The sequence below is a fragment of the Meles meles genome, chromosome 10 (genome assembly GCF_922984935.1).
Source record: "Meles meles chromosome 10, mMelMel3.1 paternal haplotype, whole genome shotgun sequence".
NCBI lineage: Eukaryota > Metazoa > Chordata > Mammalia > Carnivora > Mustelidae > Meles > Meles meles.
In genome coordinates this window covers 57,155,444-57,174,743 of record NC_060075.1, presented here as the reverse complement: position 1 = coordinate 57,174,743, position 19,300 = coordinate 57,155,444, and the positions used below count along the sequence as shown (strand labels likewise).

The following is a 19,300-nucleotide window of genomic DNA, read 5'->3' as shown; positions in this document are numbered from 1 at the left end:
TTTATTTCTCTTAGGTATATACATGTTATTGAAATTGCTAGGTCATGTGTTAGTTCATTGTTTAACTTTTTAAGGAGCTGCCAAACTCTTTTCCTAAGTGGCTACATCATACTACCTTCTTATCAAGTGTATGAAAAGTTTCAAGTTCTCCACATTCTCACCAACAGTTGCTATTATGTATGTTTTTGATTATAAACTGGTGTAGTTGTTGTGAAGTTATTTCTCATGGTGGTTTTAATTTGCAAATTCCTGTTAGCTTATTATGTTGAGCATCTTTTCATGTGTTTATTGGCCATTTGTATAGCTGTTTAAAAAAATCTTTTTTAAGATTTTATTTATTTGTTAGATAGATATCACAAGTAGGCAGAGGGACAGGCAGAGAGAGAGGGGGAGAAGCAGGCTCCCCGCTGAGCAGAGAGCCCGATGAGGGGCTTTATCCCAGGACCCTGAGATTATGACCTGAGCCGAAGGCAGAGGCTTCAACCCACTGAGCCACCCAGACGCCCCTGTATATCTGTTTTAAAGAAATGTTTATTCAAAAAATTTACCTAATTTTTGAATTGGATGGGTTTTTTTTTTTTATTGTTGTTATTGGGGCATAAGAATTCTTTATATGTGCTGGGTATAAATATCTTACCCAGTATATGGTTTGCAGATATTTTCTCTGATTTGTAGATTGTCTGTTTACTTGGTGGTGTCCTTCTGAAAGAAAAGTTTTTACCTCTGATTATATCTTAATTTATCTGCTCTGAGGGTCACTTTTTTCTTTTGGTCTTATATCTATGAAGATTTACTCCTGTATTTCTTAAAAGAATTTTACAATTTTAGCTCTTATCTTTGGTTCTGTAATCCCTTTGGAGTTAATTTTTGTGTGTGGTATGAGAAAAGTTCAGTTTCATTCTTTTGCATGTGGATATGCAGTTGAACCAGCTATGTTTGTTGAAGGACTGTTCTTTCTCCATTGAACTGTTTTTTAAATAGCAGCAGAAGCTCTACTATTTTCTTTTGTACCCCACTTGGAGACTACAGCTCACAGGTACCACATTTGGATTCTATTCCTCATTATACCACTGTTAGCCAAATGTCATCAACCAGTGTCTCAGCCTTACTTTAAGGTCCTAAGGTAATATTGAATTACTTGTACACACCCAGTAACATCCACAGTAGCGTAGACTTTCTCTGAAACTTCATTTCAATCACCCTATTCTAACCATGACTTCAATAGGATAAAGTAATTGGGTTAATACACTGGTGAGTTAAAACAAAATAGGATATCTTAGTGACCTAGAGTTGTTGATGGGTTTACCAAAGAATTTGTCATACATTGTGAAGAAGAAAAACAAGAAATTTAAGTTACATTTAAAAATGATGTAGATTTACCAGCTCAAATAGTCATATATTTTTTTTAAATTTTATTTATTTGACAGAGAGAAATCACAACTAGGCAGAGAGGCAGGCAGAGAGAGAGGACGAAGCAGGCTCCCCGAGGAGCAGAGAGCCCGATGTGGGGCTCGATCCCAGGACCCTGGGATCATGACCTGAGCTGAAGGCAGAGGCTTTACCCACTGAGCCACCCAGGTGCCCCTCAAATAGTCATATTTTTCTGTCAAATAGAGAAGCAGTTATATAATTTTTCTCCCAGTTTATCATTTTATTTACTTAATTATAATTTTTAAATTTTAATTCCAACATAGTTAACATAGTGTTATATTAGTTTCAGAAGTACAGTATAATGATCCAGCAATTCTCTACATTACTCAGTGCTTATCTTAACTGTATTCTTTAATCCTCATCACCTATTTCATCCATCCCTCTACCCACTACCATCTGGTAACAATCAGTTCTCTGTAATTAAGAGTCTTATTTTTTGGTTTCTCTCTCTTTTTAGAAGCAGTCCTATTTCTATGATGTAATATATACATTCTTCAAACACAAAGTTAAGTGACCTCCTGTTCTGTTCCAGGCTCTAAGTTTGGGACTGGAATAGTAGCAGTGCTGTGGGGGTTTCTATTCATAGGTACCTTGTATCTAAGAGTCCCTCGTTGTCAAAGTCTGAGTTAATGTCAGTTCTTATTTACTTTAAATACACACATACACACCACCTTAGCATATTTAACCAGTTAAAATACTGACATAACAGAAAGTAAAACATTAAAAAAAAACCTCTAAAATAAAATTAAAATGTATGCTTTTTGGACAATTTGAAAAATAGTCAAAATAAAAAGTAGCAATCAATAAAGCCATCATAGTATCAGTGTTTAGAAGTAATTACTGTTAATTGTCTTTGTCTTTTTAGATTTTTCCAAAAATTTGCAAACTTAAATATGTTTTCTGTTCCAGATCTTCATTTTAAGTTCCCAATTTACATCCTTCTGCTCTCATTTCTGTCCCTTGAGTATCATTGTTCTCTCACTGAGATGAATTGAACATGTTAAAATGCTAAAGACAAAATATACTTAATTGTACATGTTATTGTATTCATTTATCTATCAGTGAAAGTTGGTACAAATTAATTTATATTTTATGAGTATATATTGACCTCAAAGTAAATTAAAATTCAAATTTTTTTGAAGATTTATTCATTTTCGAGAGTGAGTGAGCAGGGGGAGGGAGAGGGGGAGAATCCCAAGCAGACTCTCTGCTGAGCACAGAACCAGATATGGGGCTGTAATCTCAGGATCCTGAGATCGTGACCTGAGAAGAAATCAAGTCTGCCACATAACCGACTTAGTCATCCAGGCACCCCTAAATTAGCATATTTAGACTTAATAAAAAATATATTTTCATACTTAGTTTTATTTTTTCTCATCTACTTTTACTTTTTCTTTTTCACTCATTCTTTGTATTTGTATTTTCCAATGAATCTTTATTTCTTCCGTATAAAAACGTACCCTTTCAATAAAACCATTGTATGTTGCAATAATATTGGTGTTTTATATATGCCAACTTTTAAAATTTATTTTAGATGTATTTATATACAGAAAAAATAATAGCGCTTATAAAAATGAACATAACATCCAGCCTAAAAATGCCATATAATGTACATTATATGGTATATGTCACATTATTATATAATATTGTTGTATGTTGTACAGCATAAGAAATACAATATACAATTTACATTGTATATGTATATGTATACAAATTACATTGTATACAAATTACATTGAAGTTACCTGTATCTCTCTCCTGTTTTATCCCTTCTGTTCCTCTGAATTTGCTTTCTTTTTTCCCATGTGTTTCTTTATATTTTTACTACATTCATATGCGTATTTAAACAGTATATGCTCTTCACTTGCACATTTTTAAACTTAAATAATTTACTTCATATACATGCTTTTGCTTGCTTTTTCAGTCAGCAATTTCACTGTAAGAATAAATTCACAGATTTATGGTTCATTTTCACTTTTACTAAGTATTAGTGGATTGTTCATTGAAGTAGGTCTAACAGTTTATCCTCCTGTAAGCAGTCTGAGTTTCTCTTGCTCTATATTTTCACTAATGCTTGGTATTGTCAGACTTCACATTTTGAATCAATATGGTGAGTGTAAAATAGTATCCCTTCTTGGTTTTAGTTTGCATTTTTTAAGTTATCACTGAGGTGGTTTCTGTTCATGTGTTTGTTGGCTTATTGAAATGTTTCATTATCTGGGAATTCCATGTTCATACTTTTTGTCCATTTTTCTGTCCCCATTTATTTTTAGGAGTTATATATATAATGCAGACATTAAAAATGCTTTATCCAATAAATATTTGCAAATATTTTACCCCCAGTTTACCTTGTCTTCTCTTCTGGGCTGAGTGGTCTGGACCCAGGCCCAGATCTGATTAGCACAGAGCCGTGAGTTCTTAATGAACTTGTATCAGAAGCTAAAGTGATGCCTACTTTGTGAGCTTGAGTCTGTTCAAAGCAATGCTTGGGATGAGGAGGGACCCTGGGCCCTCCTCTTGCAGCCCCACTGTTTAGGCCCCAGTAAAGGGACAGCAAGCTCCAGTTTTGAGGTCTAGTGGATTCTCAGGATACATTCTAACCCGTTCAGTCTCTTCTCTTTTCCACGGTGGCTTGTATTTTACTGGCTCACGTTATATAAAAGTACTTTAACTCCTTTCCTTCCCCGGTTTTAGAATGATATTCTCCACACCTTTCAGTTGTTTTTTGCATGTATTATGAGATAGGTATCTAAATTCATTGTTCCTATTATGGATCACCAGTTTTCCCAGCATCATGTATTGACATTCCTTGTTTAACTGCTACTCTGTAGGTCATCTTTGTTATATATGGAGTTTCCATATAGTCATGGGTCTCCTTTTGGACTCTGTTCTATTCTACTAATCTGTTATACTCTATTCCATGATCTATAAATACTCTGTTGTGTTAAATGACTTAGCTTTTAGTATATATAGTTCCTTGGTTTGGTCTGTCTCCCCAAATTACTCTTTATGTTCAGAATTCATATGGCTCTTCACTGCCTTTTATCTGCTATACAAAATTTAGAATCAGCTGAAATATGCTAGAATTAATTTGGGAAGAATTGCTAATTTTATATTAATTCTTTCTATCATGGAGTGTAGTGTATCTTTTCATCTCACTTTATATCTCTGACTACAGTGCAGTCAGTGTACATGATCTGTGATAGTTTTTTACAGTAAAATATATGTAACAAAAAATTACCATTTAATAATTTTTAAGGGTATAGTTCAGTGACATTAAGTGTATTCACATTGTTGCACACTCATCACTACCATTTCTCTCCAGAATTTTTCATCTTTCCAAATTAGAACTCTACCCTTTGCGTAACGGCTCTGTTTCCCCCTTTTCCCAGCCCCTGGCAATCACCATCCTGTGTTGATGAATTTAGTTACTCTAGGTATGTCACGTAAGTGGAATCACATAGTAGTTGTCTTTTGTGACATGTTTATTTCACTTAGCCTAATGCCTTTAAGGTTCATCTGTGTTGTTGTACATGTCACAGTTTGTTTTTAAGGCTGAATAGTACTCTATTATAAATACTAATTTTTAAAAGCTTGTTTTAAAAAGGTAAGTTTTGTAATTATGTACATATATCCTTGAAAGAATATATTTTATTTTTTACAAATTTAATGTATCTCTAAGCTAGAGTATTGTGTTATTCAAGTCTCCTGTAACATACTTTGTTTTGTGGAAAGTTTATTATGACCTCCTTCCATGATGTGAATTTTTCATTTTTTTCTTTATAATTCTGCCAGTGTATGCTCCTGACATTTTGAGCTGATATTCCTAGGTTTAAATTTGTTGTTGTTGTTAATTAAACTTTCATATTATTTTATATGTACCTTATATGTTCTCTAATATTTTGCTCATAAGGTCTGTTTTGTCTCTTTTCATTGTGGCTGCGCAAGGTTTCTCCTCCCCCTCTTCCTCCCCCCCCCTTTTTTTTTAAGTATTTTTATATGTCTTCATAGAACCTTTTAATGTAAACGTGCTCTGCCAAAGAATAAAGCCTTTCTGTCTTTTAAATTCAGTTTTACTCTCTCCACCTTTTAACTGATAAATTGAGTACCTTCACATCAACTGTGTTTAGTAATAGGTAGGGACTTGGGATTTGTTTCTGGCATCTCCTTTTGTGAATTATATTGTTTAGCTTTTTCAGTACTTCATTTTTTTCTCCATCATTTTTTCTCCAAATATTTTAGGTTGATTGCTTCTTGGTTTTGCTTGGTTTTTTTTTTTAATCCATATGGTATATTTTCATAAATTTAAATTATTTCTTTTTTTAAAATTTCATTTAAATTCCAGTTAGTTAACAGCAGTGTCATATTAGTTTCAGGTATACAATATAGTGATTCAGCACTTCCATACAACACCTAGTGCTCATCACAGCTGTGGCACTCCTTAATCCCCATCATCTATTTTACTCATTCCCCCACCTACTTCCCTTCTGTTAACTATCACTTTGTTCTTTCTAGTTAAGAGTCTGTTTCTTGGTTTGCTTTCTTCTCTTTTTCCCCTTCACTCATTTGTTTTGTTTCTTAAATTGCACATATGTGTGAAATCATATGGTGTTTGTCTTTCTCTGACTGACTGATTTCACTTAGCATAATACTCTCCACCTCCATTGTGGCTGTTAAAAGTGGCAAGATTTCATTTTTTATGGCTGAGTATTATTCCACTGTAGATTTTATATATATATACACACCCAACTTCTTTATCCATTCATTAGTTGATGGACACATGGGCTGTTTCTGTGGTTTGGCTATTGTAGGTAATGGTGCTGTAAACATTGGGGCACATGTCTCCCTTTGAATTAGTATTTTTGTATTCTTTGGGTAAATATCTAGTAATGTGATTGCTGGATTGTAGGGTAGTTCCAGTTTTAACTTTTTGAGAAACCTTCCTAGTGGAGGTTTTCCACAGTGGCTGTACCTGTTTGCATTCCCACCAGCAGTGCAGGGGGGTTCCGCTTTCTTTTTTTCAAGATTTTTTGTCTACTTTAAAGTTATGTGCATCATTTTTATTTATTCAGCAGCTACTTTTAAATTATTAACATGCATGTTTAGTTTTAAAAAATGTTAGGTTAACCAGTACTTAGCACACCCATCCAGAATAATACAAAGACTTTAGAAGATGTAAATTTCTACCAGCCCTTGGCATTTTATAAGATAAGCTCTAGGGATCTCTACAATTCTAATTTTCTGAAAAGCAAGACTTCTGAAGTTCATAATGTTGTGAATCAAGAAATTAAATTTTCTCATAATGCCAAAAGAAAGAAGGAACATATATTGTTTAAAGAAATAACTTTGGAAGTAGAATTTTAACTGTTTTTAATAATTATTTTCCCATGAACTTTTTTTTTCTTCCAGGTCATATCTTTTATTAAAGTAATTCAAATAATTCTGATTATTTCAATGATTAAACAGTATAGTATTTTAATTTTGTAATGGCTGTTGCTGAGATTGCATAATGATATTGATCAGAGCACATAATTAGCAACCACCCCCATGTCTAGAACCAAATGTAACAATCTGAAAGGAAGCAAAAACACAGAAGTCATAAAATAGGTCCCTGAGCAATGGCAACAAGAAAGCAAAACAAAACCAAACAAATGTAAGGAAAAATCACTGCTATTACAAAAAAAAATAGAACCTTCAAGTTGCCTCTGCCTAGGGGCTTTATTACCTCATAATCTCTGTTAACAAGCCACCCCCAAATAAATATTTTATTCTAAGGGAGAATGTTGTGCTTTTCATACAGAGAACTTCAAGACCTTTCCTATCTACTTTTAATGCCTGTCTCCCATGACTTAGAAAGGCCAAGGCCACAGTAACATTGATGTCTTATTAGGCCTAAGAGAATTTATAAAAGAATTTACAGGGGCGCCTGGGTGGCTCAGTGGGTTAAAGCCTCTGCTTTCGGCTCAGGTCATGGTCCTAGGGTCCTGGGATCGAGCCCCACAAGGGGCTCTCTGCTCAGCAGGGAGCCTGCTTCCTCCTCCTCTCTGCCTGCCTCTCTGCCTACTTGTGATCTCTATCTATCAAATAAATAAATAAACAATCTTTAAAAAAAAATTTACAAGATAGGTGCATAATAACTCCTCTGTGAAGGTAATTTACAATTTTTATCAGTGGGAGGAGACAGATGGATGTTCAGGCATAGTGGCCTTAGACGACTTACTTCATATAACAAAAGGTTGACTTACACATCTCAGTAACCTGAAAGAATTTCCCAGAATGACCATCTGGTAAAGTAAGCAGTTGAAACCAAATCCCCAATTAAATCACCTGAAAAAAGAACAACTAATGCGTGCTTAAGAAACAGACTCAGTGGGGTACCTGGGTGGCTCGGTTGGGTATCTGCCTTCCGCTCTGCTCCTGATTCTAGGACTCTGGGATCGAGTTCCGCACTGGAATCCTTGCTGAGTGGGGAGCCTGTTTCTCTCTCTGCCTGCCACCACTCCTGCTTGTGTGTGTGCTCTCTCGCTCTGGCAAATAAATAAAATCTTAAAAAAAAAAAAAAAAGGAAACAGACTCAATATAGTATATTTAAAAATTTTTAATCAAAAGTGCTTTCTTGAAGTGAGAGTTATTATTCACTTAATGGGCATTTTTCATTGGGGCTCAATAGATGAAAGTTTAACTTGGGTATCATCTAATTTTTAGTAACAACAAGTTTTGTACTCGTCAGCATTTTATTTTTCTGACAATGCAACAGAGAAATATGTACTTTTATACTTAGAACTATGAAAAATAACCATGGATAAAATTACCTCTCATTAAAATTGTTAATAGAAATAAAAACTTTAGTGAAACACTTTAGTCCATTCCAGCTATAACAGAAAAATACTACCTCAGTTTTCAGCATCAAGCAGGAAGCTTTTTATTGCTGAGGAGTAATACCCATCTGAAATAAAAGTGGCTTACCATTTTGTGATACTTTGATGTCAAATATGCAGCATAACAATATGTGTCTTGCTGGATAGTCAAGATTCTCCCATACATTAAAAGCCATACTTCATTTGTAAAAGTGTATAATGTAGTCGACTCTTTTGAAAGTGAATAAACTTTTCTCTATTCTTTAGTCCTTTTTTTAGTAGAGGTTCAAAAATATTTGACCTATGTCTGCTCTTAGGTCTAAGTCTCGACTGTTTATTTTTAAAAACATTTACTATTTTTCTTAATTAAAGTTTTAATATGGGTGGTATGTAGAAAGTTTGGAAGCCTCATAAAAGTAGAGAAGAAAAATAATCCTGAAATCATTCATTTCCTTCATTATCTCTTGGCTCCAACACTATATAATTTCAGAGTATTGTCCTTTGGTAATTGTTTTGTCTTGTCTCTATTTTCTTACATTTTTCACTCGTCGTTCCTCGGTTTTTCTGTGTTATGATTGCTTATAATATGCATTCAACTTGTCTTTCACAACTCAAATTAAACATCACATTCTTAGATGCAAGTTGCCTCAACCTCTGTATCAGATTTTTCTTTACATTTTTTCATGGCACTCTGCATTTATCTTATATAGCAGTCATTATATTTATAATTGCATTATACTTAGAAATACTTATTATCTGTATCCTAACTAGGTAATAAACATAAAAAAGGCTCAACATAATAATCAGAATATAGTCCTGGGGACAACATTTGTTATACAGTAGTTAGGATTTGGCTGGAACCTAGAAAAGGAATAGAAGACCTAATGTTGAGAATGCAGGTACCCTCAGGTCAGAGCCCAAATGCCAGGCTGGGGAAGTTCTTTAAACCTTAGTTTCTTTCAGAGAATTTTGTGACAACTTCTTGCTTACAAAGGGCTTTTGGAAGAGAATTCTTGCAGGAAGGAATACAATGGATTGTCTTAGAAATAGGGTGATCAATCAATGGACTTTGGCATTAGGTTAGATGAGGGTAAAGAGATTACAGTAGGAAGAGACAGAAAGGATGGAGATTACATTCAGGTATATATTTACCCATGCATTTTAGATCATATGCAGCAAAGCCCCTTTTCCTCACAGAAAATTCCCCAAGTCATCATTATAAATTTGCATTCCCTCTGAGTATAAACTCCATGAAAGAAAGGATTATGTCAACCTTACTATTTATTGTATCCTCAGGACATTGAAGATGGAGACACTCAAGAAAACAAGAGAGTTAGACTCCTGTCAAAATATTAAACCTATTATAACTAGAACTAGATCCTGACCAACCCATTCTTATCAAAGCCAGTGCTCAAAGCCTGAGCATGTGACAGATGCCTTCCAATTGATTGATGGTTCAGTTAGAGCAAAACAGCAGTGATAACATATACATATACATTAACTATAACTTATTTTAAAGTTAATTTTAAATAATTATTAATTTTTTGAAAGTTGAGTAGCCTTAGCCTATGGTCTATAACTATATATTTATAATAATAAGTTGCACATTTATATGCAGCATTAACTCATATACATGGGAAGTTGTAATGACATAAAATGATATAGTATGCATTGAATACAGTTGTGTTGCATGTAGATTTGTTAGCATTCTAAGTGGGTAATTTATACACTAGGATGTAACAAACCTTGCATTATATAGAGATACAAGTATCACATATAATGGCGCATGTTGGGTGCTAGCAGTTGGGTTAGGTTAGTAACAGGAAGGATAAGGCAAATCCTCACTAAGGAGAAGTGATGTGTATATCAAGTCTTGAAAGAGTAAATGCTATCCAGATAGATCAAAGCAGAAAGTCATGTAAAATTTTAAAATTAGAAGATATTACTCTTATACTTGAAAATACTTTATTAATCTTTTGGAATATCAGTTTCTTTATCTGTGGCATGTGGTAATCATCTTTTGGATCACTGTTCAGCTATTTTCAATGTTCAGAATATGGAGAAGGAAAGAAGCATAAAAAGCAGCATGAAGGTTATGAATTCCATGATTTTGAAATGGGAAAATATTCACTATGTAATATTGATAGGTAAATTAGCTGCCTGTCTGTGTTTTAGAGATTGTCTTTGTTCAAGATGGAGGAATAGACTAAGTGAATCTTCAGGAACTTCTGAACTCTGGCTCTTTGATTTGGTAACTTAATTGCCTTTTTTTTTTAAGAGACAGAGAAGCAGCCTAAGTGCATCTTCCAGGAACTTCCAAACCCTGGCTTTTTGATTTGATAACTTAAGCATGAAGAATGTTAACATTGTTAAATCACCGAGATTATATATTTAATGCTCTTTGAAGAAACAAAACATTTTTATAGTATTGAGATTACATATATATTTTATAGTATTGAGATATGCCATAATATGAAAATTGAAAGATATTAAAACATAGCCATTTAATTGGTAATTTTTAGGCTCCCTTAAATTTTATTAGCAATATTAGTGAATAAATTCAAGATAGAACTTTCAGTATTGAGCCTTATTGGCAATTTGAAAGCAGCTAAATTGTTTTCCTACTTTCTGTTGCAAAAATTCTAGAGCTATATTCAAAACGTTGCTATCAAGATAGGAAATGAATCTAAGTCAATGTTCCTCTTGAGGTTAAAGGTCTGTTTCTTTCAATCAGTTCAAATTGACAGGCCTCCTGCCATCACCTCCTCCTCAGCCAGTCAGACAGCCCTGGCAGTCAGTGTGAAAACATCTGTTGAATGGATTTATTAACTAGATCTTGTTTTTTCTCTCTCTCTATTTTTTTTCTTTTTCCTTCACACCGTTTATTATGTCTCTGACCTGATGAACTTAATTTGTTTACACGTCGTTCTCAGTGTCTCCCTCAATGCTTGTTGTCTCATGTTTCTTTCTACTGTGCTCTTTTCTTGGCAACAGCCCTTCCTGGAGCCCCAGCACACACGTGCGCGCTCAGTGCACCAAGCTCAGCTGGATGTGGTTGGCATGGATGGATTAGAGAAACATCGTCTTTTCTCCAGGACACATTCCTCCCCTGCTGCCTCCATTTTACCTCATCCAGCAATGGACGGCCCCCTCCAGCCTGGCTCTGCAACTGGTAGGAATCCCTAAAGACTCTCCCTAATAGGCAGGCTAAATGCACCGTTCTTGTAGGATTAAGCGATTTAAATGCTCTGAATAACTCCAATAGCAGAACACTCTGTTTTAACCCAATGCAACCCAAATTTTATGAGGTTATATTGGCCACAAGACAAACAGCACATCTGATAAATCTTGGGCTTAGTATTAATAGCCTCATAAATTGTTATCATTCAAGGACCTGGAAAACACATCAACAGGTGCATAGGTCCCTTTTGGAAACAAAATCCCTACAACATTCTTTAGCAGTGTTCCTCCATCTCTTCCTCCTAGTCTTCGTGGCCACTAGGAAATTTATGATGTTCGGCTTCATTTGACTCTAAAGCATGCCTATCTCCCAGTTTGATTTTCATGTTGTTTTGTTCTGTTTCATTGTTTTCTTCTGACCTGCCATACAAATGACTCCTGGGAGAGAGATGTGCCAAGTCCAACCTTGTTTAATGCTACATGCATTAGTTCCATTTCTATTTATTATGGCACCTCTGGGTGGGCTATTTGACCAACCTCTTCCTTTGCCTACAGCTGTGTTTGATATTTTAGAACCTGGCTACAGAGGAAAACAAACCAGATAATTCCAAGGCCAGAGGAAGGTCAAGTCTGGAACATACACAAAAAAGGGATGCTATTCACTCTCCAAAGGAACTGTGCTGTAAATATCCATGTGGATAAATACTCCTTTCTGTCGTCACAAAAATGAGGTCCAGAAGATATCCATGCTCTCAGACTTGAGGCTGATCAAATGAAAGATACTATATCCCTAAGGGGCCCATAACTTGGATGCAGTAAGGGGAGTATTCATGTGCACCTTCTCTCAAAGGCTCTCACAGGTTATCTGATTTATTTTTGAATCAATTTTCAGGATTCATAGTTTCTTTTTGTGGCTTTAGTGACCTCATGCAACCCTTTGTGCTTGGAAAAGTTAAACCACTTTTTCTAAAATCACATTCCCAAGCCTTGATATCATCTTATTTAAAAATCAATGAATGGAATGGCCAAGTTATTTAAAAATTTGACGGACCTCTTTAATAAGTAGGCAAAGGAACTGCTTTTCATAGGGTGTTATACCGCAAGCCAACATTCCATCGTAGGTGTTATAGGCTGGGTATGTTTGCATATATTTCTTGTACCACATTACCCACTGCCTTGGATCCCTCTATTTCTGAGAGCATAGCAGACCTGCCCCAGTATCGCAGAAAACCCAGGACTACAACCCAGTGTCAGCAGAAGCTACTTGGATCAGTCATGCCTGGTTCTCTGCTTCATTTTTAGAGAGTGTTTGCTCAAAATCAGATATATAATGTAGAGGAATACTTTTGGTAGCCATTCAGATCGGTAGCCTTCAAGAATTACATTCTTCTAAATTCTTTTTCCTGAAAGTGTTTTTATTTAGCCATAAGCTTTCAGAGAACACAGAGCAGTAATAATCTTGTCATAATGACAATTCCACTCACTCAAAATTATTTCCTTAATTTTAAAGTGAACTTTAATTATAAAGTTTTATGGTGCTGTTCCTATGTATTTTGCTGTCTACTATTGAAATCCTATTGATTGAGTTTCTTTGCTAAGTTAAGAGCAGTGACCCTTTCCTGACATGCTTTGGCCTTTCCTCTGCTTTTAGATGTTCCTTCAGTATGAATAAAGCATGTTCCCTGAATATTAGAAGGATACTACAAGTTGAGGAAAACAGTGTTGCCAGATGGACAGAGTTGTTAGGGTGTAGAACAATCCAGGTGAAAGACTAGACTATAACCCTACTAACATAAGCATGACAAACAACCTAATCATTCAAACCAAATGCTGGGTCATTTTAGATCATTAGTTTCTTTCTTACAATGTCCGCATCCTAGTATTTATCAGAGTTTGTATTCCAAACACAAGTAGGAAAATGAACTTTAGATTATTTTCATATTTAATGGACTTGATAGGGCACATTTCTTGCCTAATGATTAAATAAACATTAAAAAAAAAAAAACCAGGATTTTAGGCACACTTGGGTGGTTCAGTTGATTAAGTGGTTTTCTGCTCTGGTCATGATCCTCAGGGTCATGAGATTGAGTCCCCTCTCGGGTACATGGAATCTGCTTAAGATTCTCTCTCTCCCTCTCCCTCTGCCCCTTCCCCTACTCACATGTATATGTGTGATTGCTCTCTCTTAAAAAAAAAATGCACAGGATTTTAGTGTTTCTAATGATCTTGATTTCAAAGGTGAACTCATAGGTAGTATGTTTGAAAGAAGTATCTATAAGCATTAAATTCCTTTTCATTTGATTTTTTAATATCTATTTGTTGTAGATGCATCCAAAAAAATCAAAAGAGACATTCAATTATGTTCCTTGGGAATATTTAGTTTTTGTTTGTTTGTTTGTTTTTCCAAAAGAAAGTTACACAGTCTCATGTACTCAATAGCTGTTCCACTAAAAAGTAAGGAGTAGAAAACAAATACGTCATAAAGGTGATTTGCTCACACGTGTCCTGGAAGAGCTGTACTTCTTGCTGTAACTTAAAAAATTATTTAGTAGTTAACTCACGTAAATTTCAACGCATACCTTTTCAAACTTGCACCTTCCGTGTGGATTCTCAGCAGCCAGATAAAGCAGCCATACCACTCCCTTTTTGAAAAGAACCAATCAGTGTTCCCAGAGGAAGATGTCTGAATTCAGTCAGTTGTTGAAAGATGAAGTGTTCAGTCTGTCTCCTCTGAGGACTTGAATGGACCAAGAAATGGACTAATATGTAGCGACTACCTGGTGGCCTTACAGAATGCCTGGTAAGGATATTTCTAGGATGGACAAGAAGAGCTTACGATCATGATGCTGTTAGTGATAAGGAAGAATGTATTGTAGAACCAGGTTGCCACATATTCATTTAAAGGGATTTTATGTTATATTGTAATGAGTAATAATTTAAAAAAAATAATATTCAATTTAAGGGTGGGTTTTCTGTCCTGTTTAAAGCCAAGGATTATTGTGTATATGAATTCTGGTAATTAAGGAAAGGGCAGTGTATTTTGTCTTCTTTACCATAGCCGCCTCTTCTGCTCAGGTGTTCCTAACAGAGATGAGGCTTGACCATGACTCACAATAGGGCATTGATAGTTTATGACATAGTTGTACCAAATGGGATTCACTGAAACAAAAATTTAATGGCAAATGAATTGATTGGTTTTATCTTTCCTATCACCCTGTATAATTTAAGATCTTCTGTCTTCCAGCCCTAGGCTGCTTTACAGAATCTGTGATAAATTCTTTCTTTGTAATATTATCTTGTTAGTCAGTATCTAGTGTGAATAGGATTATAGTGTTCAAACTGAACCAACATTGTGAAAGGCACTAAAAGTAATTTAGTTAAAAGAATTTTTAAATTGGTGCTTAGTGGGTAAAACAGCATGATGGAAAGTGAAATACATTTGAACATTTCAGTATGAGAATAGCAGCATTGGCCTACCTTCCTCCATCCTTTTCTCCCTCTATCCCTTCCTTCCTTCCTATGAAAGATATTTTCTCTAGTTAGGCTCCAATTAATCCCTGTTTTTGTTTATGTGTTATTTCCTTGAGGAGGCCTTGCTTGGTCAGCTAAATCCAAATTAAGTCTATTCTGATCTCTCATAACAAACTGGATTTTTCCTCAAATGCTGTAATTATTTATTTCAGGCATTGTGCTCCAGGGGGCTTTCCATGAGGAAAGAGACTATCTTTCTGTTTCTCTATTCCCAGTACTTAGGTACATGGCTAGCACATGGAAAATGCTTAGTATATATATTTACTGTATAATAAACAAGTAAATCAACAAACAAATGAGCAACTGAATGAAATGAGAGTGATTGGACATGAATTACCTAAAATTTTACCAAAAATACCATTGGTAAGTTAAGTGAAATTTTGGGGTAACAAATTGTTATTAACTAGAGAAAAAGGATACATGTTCATTGAAGGGAATTTGGTAAATCTAGAAAACTATATAGGAGAATCACCGATTATTCCATCACTCAGAGGTAACCATAAGTAAACTATGGATTTATCTTCAGTATGTTTTCCTCTTCCTATGTGACTGTCTTTAACAGAAGAAAAGTTATATGTATGTTTGTATTCATATTTGTGTATGTGTATATTTGTAAGTATATGTGTATATGTGTAATTTTGTGTGTGTGTGTGTGTACACTTTAAGACCTCTCAGAGCAACTTCTCTTATCACCTGTATCAGAATGGAGAGGTTAATTTCTTTTGGGAAAAATGCCTTAAACTTATGAGTAAGGAAAATTTCTTTTGGGAAGATGATCAGTTTTGAAATTAACGTCTTCTAGTATACATGCTTGAAATTTCTCCTGAAAAAACTTTTTGAAAAATTGCTCATCTAAATCTCACTGAAGATGGTAAAAGTAGCTATTTTGTTTATTCAGATGATTAATTGAACTTGATCACATATATATCATAACATATAGCATATGTATTTATAAGTAAATATATAATTTATACATATTTGTATATATTTATATTTTTGGCTTTTTTATGTCTGACGGTGTCATCCTTGTTACCTTCACACATACTTGGACACAGTTATTGGGGCACATCTCTTTTTGTCTGAAAGGTATAGAAATACGGTCAAATGCTTAAGCATTTGGACAGTTTCAGTTTAGCTTTGACAGGAAGTCTGAATTCATACAGTATGCATCCCTTTTGTGGGCTGCCTGTTAATTCTTTTCTGTAGCCTTATAGTATGTTTTCTTTATCTTGTTAATTAAACAAATCATCTTTATGATGAACATTTGCAGTTACATGCTCATATACATGTCTCTTTCTAGTTATGGAAAAATTCTTTAATTATTCCTATCATTTAATTACTGTGAATTCCTCCTTGAGGGAAATCACAACTTTTTGTTCAGCTACATCTTCTCTGACTTCTGTATTTTCCTTTCCTTACGTACATCTCTAAGTTTATATTCAGTAGCAGTGATTTGGTTTCTTGAAATGTAAATTCCTCTTTTGTTGCCTTCAATGTAGATTTTATAGGGCCAATGTCTTTTGACATTTGAGGATGTCAAAAAGTTTTCTAAAATTTTATTTTGGTTCCTATGGTAAATCATATTCAGTGATCTAACTAGTAGGAATGATGTTCCCTTTACAGTTTCTGTAGCTTATTCTCATAGGCCCTGGGTTTTGTTTGTATTTGTTTGTTTGTTTTTGCTCACTCATTCTTGAATGTAGAGAAATCTTTCCAGGTATTTTCCAGCAAGTATAGTGAATTCTGTTTGATTTGACTTTTTTCCAATTATATGCTGGTTGAATCTCCTCTTTGGCTATGCTGTTGGATGGCAATACTAGTTCAGTTCCTAGGTTTCAACAGACTATCTCATATAGTATTAGTTGGAAAGCCTAAGGTGGGATTTCTTCCATCAATTTCCTTTTTAGCTGTCTGATACTCTGATAGGATGATTACATAAAAATTATAAGTCTTAGAAATTCTTTTTATCTACACAGAGACATAGTTTAGCAAATTTTAAACATTCATTTTTGGATATTTTTATTTTTTTGCTGGACAAATCAAGTTTCTCAATTAATCAAACTGGTACTTTGATTTAAGTTACCTGTTAAAAGATATTATAACAAGTATTATAGATATTAGAATGTAAAGGGTACAGTAGATATAGAACAAAAAAGCAAGGGGTACCTGAGTGGCTTAGTCATTGAGCATCTGCCTTTGGCTCAAGTCATTGTCCCAGGGTCCTAGGATGGAGCCCTGCATTGGGCTCTCTGGTCAGTGGGAGGCCTGCTTCTCCCTCTCCCTGCCCCCTGGCTTGTGTTTCCTCTCTCACTGTCTCTCTCTCTCTCTGCGAAATAAATAAATAAGTAAAATCTTCAAAAAAAGAAAAAAGAACAAAAAGGCAAGGTAAGCCTTATGGATAGACTAGAATTATGAATAAAAAGTATAATAGCTACTATAGGTATAAAGTGGAGGTTATTAGAAATGACCCTTGGTTCAAGATAGCACTTAATATCCATTTTAGTAATTCCACCCATTTCAGATCTTTTTAAAGTTTAAAAAAAAATATTTTTAAGAGGTTGACCTCCTAGCCCTGTACATTTTTTTTCTTTCTTACTGTATGGAGTTTTTAAGAAACATGTCATGTAACTATATTTATGCATGCCTCATCTTTACTATTAGATCATGAATTCAGTGTAATAGAATGAAATTGTTGGCACCCAAGAGTCGAGTGGCGGAAGCAAGATGGATCAGAGTCAGAGTGGTGCTCATGGCCCTGGAGCTGACAAGAAATGTGACAAGGACAAAAAAAAGAAACCCAAACCTCCTGTACCAACTAAAGTGGGGGAAAGAAGATGAAAACAAAGGGACCAGCTGCGGCCAGCAAGCTGGCACTGGTGACACCTCATACTCAGTGCCTGTTAAAATTGTTGAAGTTAGAATTAAAGACTAACCTTCTCATGGCAGAAGAATTCATTAGAAATCAGGAAAAAAATGAAGCCTTTAGAAGAAAAGTAAGAGGAGGAAAGATCAGATGGATGATCTGAGAGGGATCCTCACATTGCTAGGAACCTTGGAAGAGATCACTGGTGACAGTAATGCCATCATGTCTACATCTGTGGGCTCAGAACACTACATCAGTATTCTTTCCTTTGTAAAAGACAACATCTGCTGGAACCAGACTGCTCGGTCATACTCATCCACTGGCTACATGCCATCATTGGGGATGCTCATGTTTGACAGGGATCCTTTGGTCACAGTGATGAAGGTAGAAAAGGGCCCTCAGGAAACCTATGCTGATACTGGGGCATTGGTCAACCAAATCCAGGAAATTCAGGAAACTGGAGCTTCTTCTACTCATCCTGAATATTGATGAAGAAATGAGTATAAATACCCAAAAGGGGGTCATTATATGATCTATCTGGCACAGGTAAAACCTTATTAGCCAAAGCAGTAGCAAACCAAACCTCAGCCCCTTTCTTGAAAGTGGTTGGCTCTGAACTTACTCAGAAGTACCTAGGTGATGCCTAGGTGCTCATTTGGGAATTGTTTTGCGTTGCTGAAGAATGTACCATCCATTATGTTTATTGATAAAATTGATGCAATTGGAATAAAAAGGTATGACTAAAAATTCCAGTGGTAAGAGAGGAATTCAATGAACAGTTTTGGACTGTTGAATCAGTTGGATGGATTTGACTCAAGGGATGACATAAAAGTTATCCTGGCCACAAACCAAATAGGAAGTTTGGATCCAGCACTTATCAGACCAGGCTGCACTGATAGAAAGATTGAGTTCTTCCTCCCCAATGAAAAGACTACAAAGCACATCTTTGAGATCCACACAAGCAGGATAATGCTAGCTAATAATCTAACTGTGGACGACTTGATCGTGGCTAAAGATGACCTGTCTGGTGCCAATATCAAGGCAGTCTGTATAGAAGCTTGTCTGATGGCCATCAGAGAACATAGAATGAAAGTAACAAATGAAGACTTTAAAAAAATCTAAGGAAAATACTCCTTATTAAAAAAACAAGGAAGCACACTTGAGAAGCTCTGTCTCTAGTAGACCACTCCTATGTTCTTTTTTGAGTGTGATATTCAGGATGCCCACTGGCTGCCTTCATCTGTTGGTCATATGAAAAGCCCTCTCCAATAAAAAGAGTGCTCTTTCCCAAAAAAAAAAAAAAAAAAAAAAAAAAAAAAAATTGCTGGCACCCAGATCATAATGAACATCCAGTGACTATTTATTGCATTTACATCTTTCAGGAAAGATATTGTGCTATCTATATGTATCCTGCTAAATTTCTGTCCTTTGGCTCTGT

General features: G+C 35.1%; 1 protein-coding gene and 1 pseudogene across 1 annotated transcript in view; both read left to right on the top strand.

Moving 5' to 3' along the window:
- HDAC9 (histone deacetylase 9) overlaps nt 1–19,300 on the top strand; it is a 927,746-nt gene that overhangs the window by 619,663 nt on the left and 288,783 nt on the right. The window contains exon 13 of the mRNA XM_046020993.1: nt 11,283–11,460. Coding sequence (XP_045876949.1) covers nt 11,283–11,460 — 178 coding nt within the window. The remainder of the gene's footprint in view (nt 1–11,282; nt 11,461–19,300) is intronic.
- Nucleotides 17,724–19,041, top strand: LOC123952103 (annotated as a pseudogene).